Source organism: Pogonomyrmex barbatus, unplaced genomic scaffold, assembly GCF_055798465.1.
Source record: "Pogonomyrmex barbatus isolate J1 unplaced genomic scaffold, ASM5579846v1 scaffold8, whole genome shotgun sequence".
NCBI classification, from domain to species: Eukaryota; Metazoa; Arthropoda; class Insecta; order Hymenoptera; family Formicidae; genus Pogonomyrmex; species Pogonomyrmex barbatus.
In genome coordinates, this window is record NW_028297182.1 from 4082310 (window position 1) to 4098087 (window position 15778).

Genomic DNA, 15778 nt, shown 5'->3' on the forward strand with positions numbered 1-15778 from the left:
TGCCCCCAGAGAGATTTGAACTCTCGACCCCTGGTTTACAAGACCAGTGCTCTAACCCCTGAGCTATGGAGGCTTTCGATTGACATTTCTTTCAACACATTAAAGAGAAAAATAAAGTACATCATGTTTAATGCATCAAGTAAATATATTATTTTAATTACAATAAATCTCTTCATTTTATTTCATAAAATAATATTTTTAATTTAATAAAATGTAGAAGATTCTTGTGCAAAAAGAAGAAGAAAGAAATATTAAACAAAAGAAAAACCGGTAAATATATTAATTAAATATACATATCTTTATAATCATTAAGTTTGAATTTTTTCGTTTATTTTTTTTTTTTTAATATTCTATGAACAAAGAAAGACATAAGATTCATTAAAATAAAACAGATAGCTTTTTTCAAATTGTTTGTTGACAAAAATTATTTCAAAGCTTATTTCAAAAAAATTACAAAAATTAAAAAAAAAGAAGACATCAATTCAAATAAAACATCAATTTCAAATAAAACACCAATTTATACATCGTTACAGTTAAAATATTCATTTTAAAAAATCATTTCAATACTGTTTTTACAATATAGTAGCACTATTGAGTATGTTCAAATCAAAAGAATTTGTTAATATATTTCTCAATATCTTTGAACGTCTTCTTTCAGTACTACGACTAAATATTAAATATTTATTTTAATATTGCATATTTATAAGAAAATACTCACATATGCCACCATGGGCTTGCATGTTGACACGTCGCATTTTATAGTATTTTGCATTTCCCAGAAGCTCGAAATTTCGGCGAAATCTCGAATCCACCGAGACATTTCGCTACACGGTTGCAGAAACCATGCATTTACTGCAACCTCATATCTCCAAATTTGTCAACTTGGAAAATATACTTAGCTTCATATCTTGAGCTTGGTTATTACATATCTCAATAATAAAATAAAAACTCCAAGAATTATTTAAGCATAACAATACTTGCAGTATATATATATATATATATATATATATATATATATATATATATATATATAATCGCAAAAAGAGATGACCATATTAAATATAAAAACATTGCTCATGCTAGTGAAAAAAAGAGCATTTTACCTTAACATTGACGATAATACCTTAACATTGATGATAATAAACAATGCGCAATGTAAAAACGTCATAAAAACCATCTCACTCGTTTTCCGCTAAATAAACTACGAAATGCGATAGAGGAAGTCGATGAAGGACAGCCTGTCATAATGCAGCCGGTTCTGTGCAGCTACTGTACCTTTTGCGTATCTTAGGGAGTGCATCCTTGAGTGCGTTTATGTCCGCTTGCGCCTGTCGTAAAATCGCTACGTTGCCTGTTTTAAGCTACCGACTTCGCGACGTTCCCATTGTAAACTTCAAGGATAAAATGAGAATAAGGTAAAATTTTGCCGGCGTCGCCTGCATGAAATTCAGTTTGCAAAGAGGCACGAGAGGTTTATTGTTACTGTTATTATTGAACGCATTATCAGGAACGTGATTTCCGCAAAACTTAACTTTAACTTAACGCGGAACCCTATAAAAATCGACGGTACATCTTATCGCCGTACGAAACACTTTTCAGTTTCTTCGAGATTACAGAGAAAGAGCGTTTTATGCTTAAGAGGACAAGAAAACGAACTGCGCGCAGTTTCGCAAATGTAATTTTTTACGATACTGTAACTTTTTACACGCAGCAACGGTCGTCCGGGGGATCCTCTCTGTAAAAATGCGAAATAGAAAATTATTCGGTAATAACGGATTAAGCTCGCCGTTTTGAAATTAAAAACTTTAGCCGGCGGAAATTAAGGCGGAGTCGAGAAACTAACGAACCGGGATCAAGTCAAGTTTCCGACAGAGCTAATTAGAAGTAGATGCTCGTGTCATCCGATGACTCGCGCGAATCGTGCTGATTTGATTAAAAGTATGCACAATGTCGCGGGGAGAGCGAGTAAAAAAGAAGCGCGATCATTTTGAGTTTATCTGCATTCGACGAGGAAAATAAATAAAGGCGGAACGAATGCTCTTAGCCGATGGTGGAAGCGGGAAGCATTTGTTTGTTTCGCGTTATAAAGCACGTCGTACGTTTCCGTTTGAGTAATCCTCCGTTTTTACTGCGGAGCAATTGCTTTTCCACACTCAAACCTGCAGACGTCTTTTGTCGTCAAGACAGCTGGCATAATCTGATTATCGTTAATGTATTTTATCGCTGCGATTGACATTTAGAACCGGTAATGTGTATTCATAGCGAGAGTATATTGCAAGATAAATAAGAAGAAATGTGTGATCAAAGTATTATCCCTGAAAGTCGACAACTCAATTTAATATCGAGATATTTACTTTCACATAATGCATTATGTATAATAATATGTGCATTATGTGTACGTCATTCATCTTCAACATTGCTACATCTTTTAATAGAAATAAACATTTAACCTTGAATATAGACAAATGCACTGTTATTAAAATTTATTTCTTAATATTGGTTTTGTAATATTCCTATTAAACATTTTTTTATTTAATGTTTCATCATTTCTGTTGTTAATATTAAACACAAATACAAATTTAATATTTATTCTATGAATCTAAATATTGACCTAAACATTCGCGATATTTTTCATTTATGTTTATTAACTAATTAACTAATCAATATTAGTTATGTTACACTTTATATTAATATTTATTCAATGAATCTGAAAAATATTGAAGTAAATATTTGCGATATTTTTCATTTGCGTTTATTAACTATAATAATTATCTAATTAATATCACACTTTATTAACGTTTATTTATCTGCAAAAATAAATCAAGAAACAAGGAGGGATAATAGATCTTAGAAGTATCTACTATCAAAATCCTGGAAATTTTCATCAAGTACGATCGCACGAATGATTATCTTACAGCGCGTTCCATCCGTCTCGTTCCGATCCATCTCACTTTGTTAGCCGCGCATCTATTGCCCATCATCGATATTATTACTGTCGCCTCTTGATCGATAAACGTCCGATTATAAACCTCACCATAATCGACACGCAGACGAACGATCAACAAAGATTACAAGGCGCAATTTTCTACTTGCAGAGAAATTAACATCGCGTAACAGGCGAGCGCCGAGTGGCGTAACCAAGGACGTGGCATTACACAAAATGCAAATACGATTTCGTTGTCGATTACCCGCCACCGCGCGACACGAGGTCAACAAAGGAAAAGAAAAATCCATCAGGATGTAACGGGATATGATAAACGTCTTTGATAATAAATGGACGGAGGCCTCGTCCACGTGCGCGTTATGAAACGCGAGGGATTACATATCTCGCAAATCATTTAGTTCACAAGTGAATTTACTGCTCGTATACTTTGCACATTAAATGTATTGTTGCGTGTATTTATCGCAAATCGGGACGAACATTGTGTCGGGAAAGCACGCGACTGTAAATACATTTCCATATAAATACTTTCTAAAGATGCCATTGCAATACGTAAAAATAATGTATGGACGTTAATTTATGTTATGACGCATTTTTAACAACAAATTCTTTGTATAAATAGATACATCAAGGTATTAATAACATTTTAAATTAAAGACAATTGGAAATAAAGATCCCCGCGGATTCAACCTTTAGAGATAAACAATAAAATAATCTTATTTTCCATTTCGAAAGTTCTCCATTAAGATGAATTGAGTAATTGTAAAACTTGACGTGGTCTTAATTTCAGAATTAATTACGAATATGTAGATAAATAAAGATCATAAGAATGCAGGAAAAAAATCATCCACTAATATAATTTATTCAAGAAATGATGATCCATTTTAAGCTTAAGATAAAAATCTATCGTCACGATCTGTTCTGAGAAATAAAGACACCCAATCGGGCGGTATATCGAAAACAATAAAATCGCACTGAAACGGATTACCTCGAGTTGATCTCGGTAGATCCAGTGTTGGGTGATCCAGGGAGGCGGCACGAGTATCGATCCGGAGTTAAAAGTTTACGTTATCCAGCTCGCGCGTGAGCTTTAGGGTGACCTCCAGGGTGGAGGTGTCGTTGTGCCACTTGGCGGAGGACGCGTTGGGATCCACCGGATGCGGGGTCGGTAGGTGCAGCCGATATCTAGAAGCGGAATCGCGACTGGTTTTTACGCGTCGGGCAGATTTACGGCCTCGTAAAATTGTCAAAGAAGAGCGCGCTCGCTTCCCCGTGCGCGCGCGCGCGCGCACCCTCGAAGTCAAACGCGCGAGGCGACTTCGAGGGCGAGCGGGCGGACTTCGCTCTCCTTCTGTCACGCGGGTCACACCGATAAATTGCCGGCCGTCGTGGCCGTCTCACCTTGGGCTGCGCACGTCGATCGCCTCGGATTCCACGGAGAGCTCCACTTTTTCCCGCGTTTCCTGGGGCAATTTCACCAGCACCGACAGCCACTCGCAGGACGCCGTGCTCGGCGTTTTAAAGCCCATCTAAATAACAATTCGTCCGCCTTTTCAGGGCCGCGATTCACACGTGTAACGTGTCGATCGGAACGAATTCTTTTTCGACGCTCCCGGAGACCTCGGGATTTTAAGGGAGAACGGTTGACAAGTTCTAAACGCGCATTCGCACGTTATTTCAACCTCTTGTTTGCTTTTTTCCTGCGTCGCACCTTTTTTGTGACGGCAATTTTATTTTTTTAAGAAAATTGCAAACACCGTATTTTCAACACGCAATCCGAAGACAAATATACATATCATTTTTCTCTAAATTTGTCCTAAATTTTTCTCTAAAATTGACATCTCGTTTTTATTCTTTTTCGTTTTTTTTTTTTATTATTTTTAATTATTGTCGAAATTTATCGATTTTTTTGTCAATAATTATAAAAGAGTTATATGCTGACAATTTGTAGCTCTTATCGTCATTTCCATCAATGTAGATTAACTTTGATTATCTCGATTCACTTTCTATAATTCACTTTCTATAATTCTACGAATTAGAAGACGAAAGGTAAAAATGGAACCGAGTTAATCCAACCGTGTTAATCAAAGTTAATCCATGTTGATGCAAATGGAGGTTAATAATTCCTCAAGACAAAATAAAAAAATCATTGTAAAAGATCATTGTAAAGAAGACCGAATAGAGTTATGAAACAATCCAATATTATTCCGAATACCTACTCCGTTGCGAGAAGAAAAAAAACTTACTCCCAGATAAATGTCTTCCGCCGTCACCGCCTGCTTAAACTTCATCTCGTATTCGGGCGCCTTTCTAGGATCGTAATCCTGCGCGCTCTGGATGTCGATCGCTTCCGAAGGATGCCAGATATCGTCACCCGCGCCCTGAAGGGGGGCGTGAGGTCCCTGAGAACGGTCCTGGGAAGGGTCGCTCGGAGTACCGATGTCACCCGGACCTTAAATAAATATTTCGTTTGAAATCTATCTGCTCGTCGCGCTCTCTTGTCCCGCTGAGGCTGCTAATAATGTTACATTGTCCCGAGAATAACGTGTGATAACATCGAATATTATCCCGAGGCAGCGCGCAAACTGTTTAACGGTAATTTAAAAACGGATGTATAACGATGATTTATAATTAACGCGTTGCACCTCGCAATTGCGAATTGTGAATTACACCAGCCTTATTAGAATTAATGATTGACAGCGCAAATATAACTGGCAGCAGGCCGCTTCATTGCTATTGCGCGGATCATTTATAAAACGTTACTACGTCGATAATATTACCAGTTTGTATGAAGAGGAAATCGAAATATGCATATATAAAACTCGCGGTATGTTACGTTCAGTTACGTTCTCAATTAGCGTTACTACGATCTAATGAGAAAGAGAGAGGAAAGTACAATCTAGCGTTATCTACGCGGAATATCTATTCGAGATAGATGTGTTATAAAAAAAAGAAAATTGTCTTTCTCTTTATTTATCTTTCACGACGAACTAGCATAACTGTCAAAGATTGCGATAATTGATTAATTAAAACTTTACATAATTGTTTTATTTATAAAAATAAATATATATTTACATAAAGTTTATATCCTGCAGTGATAAAATTTTTTATTACTGCTATAATAATATAAAAAATTCTTTTCAAATGTGACACTCGGTAAAAAATCTATATATAATTAATCTATATTAAATCTATAATTGATATCTATATATAATTAAATATAATTATATGTATGTAATTAAATATAATTATATGAAGTAGTGATATAGTTATTCTATATGATTTTATACGTATATGTGTATTAATATATAATTATATTCACATACCACATATGTAATTATATATTTATATGGACGCGTTCTATTATATAATTATTGGAAAATTCTGTTTACCGGATATTATTTTTATAATATCGCTGTATAAAGCAGCTTTTTTGAATAAACGTTGCTAATTTTATTCGTGTTTATTCGTATTTTGTTTTCTCATTTTATAACCTGGCATCTGAGAACTCATGAGAAACGCAATCCTTTTGCGCGTTATATAATTTAATATAAGGTAAAGTTACAGCTAAACTTATGTGCAACATTAATTTATCTTGGTTTCGTTCCTTTTAATCATTTCATCGCGAATCGGCGAGCCTCAGGTTCGCCGTGCGCGAGAAAAAACAAAAATGCGAAAAATAATCGGCTCGCAAACATATATTGCGAATATAAAAATACGCGAATGAGGATACGTGCGTATGTGCGAGCCGTTTTGTTTGCCAATTAATTGTGTTCTTCGCTCGGCCAAATAATATCCCGAACAATACAATCGAATTAAGCGTAAACGATACAACGAGATTTCAGTTCGGGTTTCGCGGACTCGAAACTGCACAGGGGAAAATAAGTCGACGCGCGACCGATTGTTTTAACAGCAACAATTTTGCCGTGTATCTCCATAATTAATCGCAGTTGTAAACGTAACTCACCCAACTTCCTCGCGCCCGCCTGCGGTAAATCATCCTCGACGTCGGAGTCGTCCTTCGGTGGGCAGATTAAATTTTGAAGCGCCTCCAAATCCCTCGGACCAAAACAGCCGTCCATCGCGAATATCATATAATAGTAACACGCGAAAGATAGCTCTTCGGCTCCTACGGCTACAGCTACAACGTAAGCGCCCCGCAACGTAAATTAAGGTCGCCATGGCGACGGAAACTCCGTTTCCGAAGGATATCGTCCCACATTTTGAAAGAAGACGCGAGGTCTAGAACAATTCTGGGAAGGAACGCTTGGAGCACCGATGTCATCTGGGTCACCTTTTCTCCTAAATAAATATTTCGTTTGAAATCTATCCGATTGTTGCGCTCTCGTTCCGTTCCGGAACTACAACTACACGCGCAGTCCGCAACACAAATTAACATCGCCATGGCGACGAGCTCGTGGCTGTAAGACGACGACAATTCGAAACTGAGTCGACCGAAAAATTTCATACTTAATTTTGCGAAATTTATTTATATTTATTTATGGGAGGATGCTTTGACTAAAACTAAAGGTTATTGAAATTTAAAGCAGCCAAAGGTTATTGAAACTTAAAAATAGATATCTCTTATATTTATACTATTTAAAAGTATAAGTTTGTAAGCAAAATTGAAATATAAATAAAACGACATGATTTTTAATATTTTTATGAGAAAAAGTTTTAGCTGCAAACTCCGTTTAATTTAATCAACGATTCATTTATTAATAGTAATATTTCTACTACATTTGTTAACAGGCATAAAGTCAGTATTTAATTCCATGAAAAATAAGAATAATAAATTATGTAGTTAAAAATTTTAACAAATCGATCTATTCGCCGATTAAATTAAATCATCCTCAAAATCATTGGATTTTTCCCGATTAGCTTTCCTAATAAACTTTACGGTAAATCAATGAAAAAAATAAAGAAGTTTCGTAACTTTAAAATTTAAAGCTTCAGTTCCAAGAGCTTGCGATAAGAATTTATTCGAAAAGAAAAAAAATCTATTTTTTATTATTCGAACTTCTCTAGACATTCATAATCCGATCTTATATTCAAGATACGATCTCGATATCATCTCATTGGCTGGATAAAATCCCAAAACCATGTTTAAAACAATCAACATCTTACAATTATCAGATTTATCGCGCACGTGATGATGCAAAATTCGCGGAAGCGTTTGCGACTTCCTGTAGAATTTCCGTTTCGATCCATCGCTATCGCTGGCAGCGGGATGAACTGTTGCTCAATCGAGAAACCTGAAACGTGAAACGCTTCACGTGCAGTCTCGCGCAGTTTGACCAACGCAACGGCACTGACCACGATCCTTTCCGCGGCAGCTTACCAACATGGGGGACGTGATGAGCGAGAAGCTGTCAAAAAAGTAAGTAAAGTGAACAACGTCAGACGGAATTGTCAAATATCCGTAGGATATTCGCCCGTCGTGATCGCTCGATCGCTCGAGCGGCCACGAGCACGCGATTTCTTCCCGCCATGCGGGCGACATAACCTAGAAAAAAAAAATTCGACATGCTGCTCACCACCACGCGGTCTTATACGTCGTCCGCTACGTAAGATCCGCACTTTTTCGTAGATAACGATATCTCGTAGACGAATCTAAGCGCTGATGAAAGCGCCACGTGATTAAAGTCCAAAATCATGCTCGGCACGTTGGCAACTGCTCGCATTATCTTCGCGCGGCCGGTGACGCGAACGTGGCTGGTGAGCCACGGGACGGAATTGCGTCAGACTTCCCCGCGTCGGTTCTCCACGAAGAAGTGCGTAATGCTCATTTGATACATAATGCCCGTTCTTGAGAGAAGTTACCAAAGGCAACGTCCTGATTGCAGTGAGCTGAAAAGGCGGCTCAAGGCCGAGCAGAAGGCCAAGGAGAAGGCCGAGAAGGAGGAGGTCAGGGCACTTGCAGCGGCAACTCAACCCAAATCCTCTGAGAAAAAGGATGTCAAGGAGGAAGAAATTAGTCCAAATGTAAATATCATAATCTTGTAAACTAGGAACTCATGTAGGATATATTAGAATGAATTTATTTTATGGGGAATACAAATCTTTTGTATTATAGATAAGTGATTACTTTCTCTTATTAAAACTAAAGTTAATTTTATAAAATTTATCATTTGTTTTTACAGGAATATTTTAAGCTTCGGTCGAACTGGGTTAGTCAACTTAAAGCCATGAATGACAATCCTTACCCACATAAATTTCATGTTTCAATCTCTCTCGAGATGTTTATTGAGAAGTTTAAAGATGTTGTGAAGGATGGTGAAATACTAGAGAATGAAGTACACAGCATCGCCGGTCGCGTCCACTCCATTCGAGGATCCGGTGCCAAATTGATCTTTTATGATCTTCGAGGGGAAGGTGTCAAGGTACAAGTGATGGCCAATGCAAGATTATACGAGAGCGAGGACAAGTATGTAGCGGATACTGCAAAAATTAAGAGAGGCGACATTATAGGTATCATTGGCAAACCTGCAAAAAGTAAAAAGGGTGAATTCTCAATCATACCACGTTCTATTACTCTTCTGACTCCATGTTTACATATGTTGCCTCATCTTTATTTTGGTTTGAAGGACAAGGTGAGAAATAATTCTGCAGAAAAATTCAATCCTTTGCTAGTATATAACATAGATATTGGAATCAATATGTAATTTCATAATTCAATGTCATAAAAATTAATATAATTAATATAATTATATGTTATTAAAATATATATTTTGTGCAAATAATAAATGAAACACTTATGCATGGAAACAGGAAACAAGATTTCGACAACGGTATCTGGATCTTATATTAAATGACAAAGTTCGACAAATCTTTTACACACGCGCGAGAATAATCGCTTATATACGTCGATACCTGGACGAAATGGGCTTCCTGGAAGTTGAAACTCCTATGATGAACATAATTGCCGGAGGTGCAACCGCCAAACCCTTCATTACACATCATAATGAACTCAACATGGACTTATATATGAGAATCGCTCCTGAATTGTATCACAAGGTAAAGTTGATCTTTCTTCATCTAGCTTAATATAAATATAATTCTGGAATAAAAAGAAATACAACAGTATCATAAACGTTTAATAGATGTTAATCGTCGGTGGGATCGACAGAGTGTACGAGATTGGTAGGCAGTTTAGAAATGAAGGCATCGACATGACTCACAATCCCGAATTCACTACTTGTGAATTCTATGTTGCATATGCTGATTATAATGATCTAATGGTAATGACGGAGAATATGGTGTCTGGCATGGTGCAGGCCATACATGGGAGTTATAAGATAGAGTATCATCCCGATGGACCAGAAGGCGAAGCGTACACAATTGACTTCACACCGCCTTTCAAACGCATCTCGATGATGAAAACATTGGAAGAAGTCTTACAGGTCAAACTGCCCGAAGCTGATCAGCTAAACACGGCAGAAACAACTAAGCTTCTTAGCGATCTCTGCGAGAAGCATGGAATTGAATGTCCTCCTCCCAGAACATCGGCAAGGTTACTGGACAAGGTAAAATATATGTCAAATTTAACACTTAATAATTTCTTCTTTCGAATCTAATAATTTTAAAATGGTATTTTATGCGTAACCAAGAATAAAAATAATTGCAGAAATATATATTTACATATATAATATCTTTGTATCACCTATATTCATAATTTATAAGAGCCCTAACAATTATATGTAATAATATTGACTACTCTAAATAAGATTTTTGCAAAATAGCTCGTTGGAGAATTCATCGAAGAGACGTGTATCAATCCTACCTATATCATTGATCACCCACAAGTGATGTCTCCATTGGCAAAATGGCATCGATCTGAAAAAGGCCTTACTGAACGATTTGAGTTATTCGTTATGAAAAAGGAAATTTGTAATGCATACACTGAATTGAATGATCCGATCGTTCAAAGAGAAAGGTACATCATAAAAAATTTTTAATTAAATTAAAATTTTTTTGTTAAATGTTTATATCAATTTATTAATATTTTAAGAGAATGAATCATTCATTATGAGTTATTCAATTTTATGATTATGATTTTATAAATTCATATATCTTAAATGCATATATAGATTCGAACAGCAAGCAAAAGATAAAGCCGCGGGCGACGAGGAGGCTCAATTAGTTGACGAAAATTTCTGCACAGCTTTAGAATATGGTTTGCCACCAACGGCTGGTTGGGGAATGGGCATTGATCGACTAACAATGTTCCTCACCGACTCAAACAATATTAAAGTATTAATTAAATATCTATATTACACTTTTTATAAAAATCAAGAAAATCAATTTATCTTTCCATAGTTAAATTACTTTAAACGAGAAAATTTCAAAAACCTATAAAGATAATAGGAATGTAAATTTTTTTAATTTTTACAGGAAGTATTGTTCTTCCCTCAAATGAAGCCGGACGATCCGAACAAAAATAAGGAAATGACTGAAGATGACAAAGCGTCGAACGATAGTGCAGAAAAGTGAAAATTTTAAATTATAAGAACAAATATTTAAAATTATTTAAAGAAAATAATAATAATAATAATGTAAAACTAATTAGGAATGCACTTAAATATTTTTTATCAAAGATAAGGATTATCTGGATTCAATAGAAAATTTACTTACAGAAAAAAAGTATTTTATTTTCAAATTATATTAAAAGAATTAAATTCTATAAAAAATAGTGTTTCTTATATGCATTATATTTATTTCATACCTGACTACAATATACATCCATTACATGCAATCAAATATACATTTATAAAATCACAAAAACATACAAGAACAATGTCATGTATATTTACCAGTATTTCTTGTCTACTAACATCATATTTATAAACCGTTTGTATTCTTTATATTTTCCTCTTTTGTTATTTTATCATACAGATAAATGATCGAATTCACAAGATTATTTATCCAAACCATTATTAAAATTATTTATTTGAACTATAATGCTTCAAGCATATCATTACCTTGATTAACAACTTGTAAATCTGAATGTTCATAATTCTTTAAGAGATAAAACTGACGTTTTTAAATGTGACTTGAAAAAACTTAAAACTTATATAAATTATATATGAAAATATTATACATAAATTGCAAAATTATATAAAAAAATTCATAAAGAATTAATCAGAAAATCTGAAAAAAAAATTTTTGCAAGTAAGGAACATTATTGTATATTAGATTGCATTTCAAAAACTGAGTGAAATATTTAATTAATAATTGTTCCAAGATATAAAAAAATACTATAAAAGTAAAACCTATATGTTTAAAAAGTTTGAAACTGAAATTTATTATTTATTCAAGAGTTGGGTTAAAGAAATAAGTTTTATTTTTTATTCCAAATCTAATCGTGTTGCTAATTAATTTATTTCTTTTTTCATCACTACCAGAGTATAGTTTTGAAACGCAATCTCAAGTATTCTTCATATGCATATATTTGATATCATACTTCAAAATACAACAGCTATAATACAGCCATAATGGAACACGAATAGTATGCGAGAGAAAAGAGTAATATGTATTTTACACTTTAACTTCTGGAACAAGCCAAAGAACATCATCGTATCTTATATCATTACTTGTTAATATAAGTAATTGTTAATAAATATTTGCATATTTGTTGGCAGCATATTTATATTGTCTGATATCCATTTGGGAAATAAATGTAATTCTATATAAATTTAATAGCTAATAACACAAGAGCTTTACATCAGCTCATCACATCTAACTCATCGAGATATTTCAACTTTAATAGTCTGTCCTGGTGTCATATATTTAGATGAATACATAAACGGTCTTATAATCCATATTCTACAATCTATTGCACGTCTAGCGCTAAATATGACCCTTTGAAGCCCATTTAATATAAAGATCATATAATATACCCAGAATGTATACATCTGTCAAATCTGATATGATGAAATATTTATTCACTATATACAAAATTTTCATATAATGTGATGTAATGTGATCACATTTATTAGACATATAAAAATATATTTTACAAATTTAAAAAAAATTCATTCCTTTAATAGTTTATATTTTATAATTTATTTAAAACTTTTAGTCATGTTTAGCTCTAAACGTGCAGATCGAAATAGTAAAGTAGTTAAAATAACAAAAAGGATACGTTTCACTAGTATTTCATTGATATGTATCTCGCATTTTTAACTAACTAATGACTGTAAAAAAAATTCCTGAAATGTGTGTGACTATCAAGATTACAATAACATATTTCCATTATGCATTATACTATATATATATATATATATGCATTATAATATATTTTTATATTATGGAAAAATCAATATATTTTACATTCTTGAATCCTTTAGCAGTCATTGCACACATTTGAAGAATCTCTTATAATATTTTTTTCATTAATAATCATCACAATAATTGTAAAGTTTAGAAATGCAATGCTCATCGGAAGATTAAATATTTTGCTGGCAGCCATTTCAGTATTTTATGTATATTTATCGATAAAAACACTTTATACTATTTGAAAATGTATATTAAATTTTCCACACAGAATAAATGAGTTTATTGACTGGTAAAAACATGTTCATAAATTGAAACATGCTTAATTAACCAAGATTAATTCATCTATTGATAATAAAACTTGGACTATTGTAACAAAATAGAAACAAAATCTAAAAGAAATCTTTATCAGCTCTCCTCATCCTGAACGCTTTTTGTAACGGAATTGTAATGAGCGCCTAATTCGTACATATGTCGATGATAAGTCAATGTTACCTTTTTGCCATTATTATATTCATTTCCGACGATGTAAGGAGCTCCTGTAGCTTGTATGACTTCGATTGGACATTTTAATATACGAGACAACACTTGCAGCTATAATAATAAAAATAAAAGATTTGAAATGTTGAATTGACTAGGTCACAAGAAAAAATAATTTGAGAATTAATTAATTTATGACTATGCACAGTTTACAAGTTTATGAGTATGTATACCTCAACTGCACCACCCCAAGCACTTGTTTCAGCTACATCGTTGCAATATTTTTCATACTCCTCAGGTGTCAATAATTCATCGGAATCTGGATTAGAAAGAAAGGGCAAAAAATCGTTCATGTTTTCTCTTAAATAGTCAGCAGTCTTTGTTCTGAGATCATGCAGGCTAAGAGGTGTCTCTCCATTTATTTTGAGCTGATGTGCTATTGCATTATACAAGCTAGAAATAAATTCAAACTTTCTGTTATTATATACTTAGACAAACAGATTTTATATATATAAATTGTAATGTATCATCATTTTTCTTCATTAACAATATAAATACAATATAGAATATACAGAATATATTTTAAGATCTTTACCAATGACCATCACTAGGAATTTCATAGATTATCAAATCACGTTCCATAAGAATCGTCTTTATGGCTTCTATCTCAATGTTCCTTTTGCCAAAGACATTGAGTGCTTCCTGTTCGATGATCCTCTGATTACGTTCCTTTTCTGCGATTGCTTTCTTCTCTCTTCTCTTCTGTGCTTTAGAAACCCTGTGTGCGGACTGCTGCTCTGAACAATCATTTTTATTAGCTTGTTCATTCGCTTCTGGTTCTGTCTGTTCATCATTCAATGTGATATGAGCCAATTTCCATGTGCTTAGCTCTTCAGCTTGACGTTTCTCTAAACTCTCCTCTAAGCATCCTATCTCTTCCGTGATCTCCTTTTTCTTCTTCTTGTCACCTTTGCAAATGGATTTCTTCAAGATTTGTATTTGCGCTATAATTAAGGAGGAAAGATCAAACATCAGGCATTGACATGACGCAAATAACATTAACCTTAAATTCTTGCAAACTAATGTTGCAAAATTTTATTTAAAAAAAAAAAATGAAAATAAAGGAAGTTTCAGTTGTACCTTGCAGTTCCTTCCGTTCCTTTTTGTGTTTCTGTGTTAATTCTTCCTCCGTCAATGCCACCTCTGCCATTTTAATTTAAATATAACCAGATATAACCTCTATCTACTGAGCAAATTCCAATCGCGGAAGCACGCTTCGTGATTGCTATGGCAAACGGAACAGGAAGCTGTATCGATTCTTCATTTTCTGGGACTGAAGCAGCGCCGGAAAGATGAAACGAGACACGTGATAAAAGATAACCTTTTGCGCTAACCAATCATTTGCCGTACGTCACTGGCATCACAGGAATGACTGAACATTGACATCATAACTGAATGACGCACAGAGCTTCGCAAATCCTGGAGTTCCTCAAGTTTAAACATTGCCATTTTCAGATTAACTATGCATCTTTGCAAAAACATTCAAGCATTTAATGCTTGTGCAGTTCATTAACAAAAGAATGAATTTAATTTAATGATATATATGTACTTATATAATAAATTAAAATTATCATTTTAATTTATCATATTTAATATATATATTAATAAAATACGTTAATAAAATGGCGGACGGTGTTCAAGTTCTTATTTAAGGAACTTTAGACGAATTTGCAAAACTCGAGAACTCACTTTGTACTGATATCCAATTCTATCAAAATATCTGTCAATTTTACTTCCAGTTTAATTTACTCTTTATCTTTCTTTAGTTCTTCAGTTCCTAGATATTATTTAATAAATTAAGCGTGATTAACCGGAATTTAAAATCAATCTGTTTGTAAAAAATATGACTTTGACTAAATTCCAATTAATTTAATCTTTCGTTTTAATTCATTGTAATTAGAAATTTCACTAAAAACAATATTCTGCCTATAGAGTCAACTACTGATTAAGTTAATCCGAATTTAATCATTACATTTAATCGTTACATTTACATATTCAAACATAACATACGTATATTTAACG

At 33.8% G+C, this 15778-nt stretch overlaps 3 protein-coding genes and 1 non-coding gene across 5 annotated transcripts; 1 reads left to right on the forward strand and 3 right to left on the reverse strand.

Moving 5' to 3' along the window:
- TRNAT-UGU (transfer RNA threonine (anticodon UGU)) lies at positions 1 to 73 on the reverse strand. The gene has a single exon. It is a non-coding gene; the product is annotated as a tRNA-Thr (tRNA).
- A 3304-nt stretch (positions 74 to 3377) lies between these two features.
- Positions 3378 to 8203, reverse strand: Dnaaf6 (Dynein axonemal assembly factor 6). The gene is made up of 5 exons (XM_011634218.3): positions 8069 to 8203; positions 6909 to 7243; positions 5188 to 5393; positions 4343 to 4470; positions 3378 to 4126 (listed from the first exon to the last, which is right to left on the reverse strand). Exons 2-5 carry the CDS (start codon positions 7033 to 7035, stop codon positions 3997 to 3999), a joined length of 591 nt encoding a protein of 196 aa, XP_011632520.2. The 5' UTR covers positions 7036 to 7243; positions 8069 to 8203; the 3' UTR covers positions 3378 to 3996.
- On the forward strand, positions 8160 to 11633 carry LysRS (Lysyl-tRNA synthetase). 2 transcript variants are annotated; one of them, XM_089083833.1, is made up of 9 exons: positions 8217 to 8321; positions 8532 to 8715; positions 8788 to 8926; positions 9085 to 9534; positions 9713 to 9958; positions 10045 to 10467; positions 10684 to 10877; positions 11032 to 11194; positions 11336 to 11633. In XM_089083833.1, the coding sequence occupies exons 2-9, from the start codon at positions 8597 to 8599 to the stop codon at positions 11432 to 11434; spliced, it is 1833 nt and encodes a 610-aa protein (XP_088939959.1). In that variant the 5' UTR covers positions 8217 to 8321; positions 8532 to 8596; the 3' UTR covers positions 11435 to 11633. The 2 variants fall into 2 exon arrangements, with proteins under 2 accessions (XP_011632519.2, XP_088939959.1); XM_011634217.3 differs by lacking the exon at positions 8532 to 8715 and having other exon boundaries at positions 8160 to 8321.
- A 3-nt stretch (positions 11634 to 11636) lies between these two features.
- LOC105424145 (deubiquitinase OTUD6B) lies at positions 11637 to 15666 on the reverse strand. The gene is made up of 4 exons (XM_011634219.3): positions 14837 to 15666; positions 14292 to 14700; positions 13930 to 14149; positions 11637 to 13810 (listed from the first exon to the last, which is right to left on the reverse strand). The coding sequence occupies exons 1-4, from the start codon at positions 14904 to 14906 to the stop codon at positions 13625 to 13627; spliced, it is 885 nt and encodes a 294-aa protein (XP_011632521.2). The 5' UTR covers positions 14907 to 15666; the 3' UTR covers positions 11637 to 13624.
- Between the last annotated feature and the right edge of the window lie 112 nt (positions 15667 to 15778).

Bases quoted from the DNA above. Each gene is read 5' to 3' on its own strand.
- Dnaaf6 (XM_011634218.3), bottom strand. From the start codon at position 7,035: ATGATATTCGCGATGGACGGCTGTTTTGGTCCGAGGGATTTGGAGGCG. The intron at 4,471-5,187 runs GTAAGTTTTTTT...ATTGTTATTTAG, and splicing joins CGGAAGACATTTATCTGGGA to ATGGGCTTTAAAACGCCGAG. The intron at 4,127-4,342 runs GTGAGACGGCCA...TTCCGCTTCTAG, and splicing joins ATCGACGTGCGCAGCCCAAG to ATATCGGCTGCACCTACCGA.
- LysRS (XM_089083833.1), top strand. From the start codon at position 8,597: ATGCTCGGCACGTTGGCAACTGCTCGCATTATCTTCGCGCGGCCGGTG. The intron at 8,927-9,084 runs GTAAATATCATA...TTGTTTTTACAG, and splicing joins AGGAAGAAATTAGTCCAAAT to GAATATTTTAAGCTTCGGTC. The intron at 10,878-11,031 runs GTACATCATAAA...ATGCATATATAG, and splicing joins CCGATCGTTCAAAGAGAAAG to ATTCGAACAGCAAGCAAAAG.
- LOC105424145 (XM_011634219.3), bottom strand. From the start codon at position 14,906: ATGGCAGAGGTGGCATTGACGGAGGAAGAATTAACACAGAAACACAAA. The intron at 14,701-14,836 runs GTACAACTGAAA...CCTTAATTATAG, and splicing joins GGAACGGAAGGAACTGCAAG to CGCAAATACAAATCTTGAAG. The intron at 13,811-13,929 runs GTATACATACTC...TTATTATTATAG, and splicing joins CTTGGGGTGGTGCAGTTGAG to CTGCAAGTGTTGTCTCGTAT.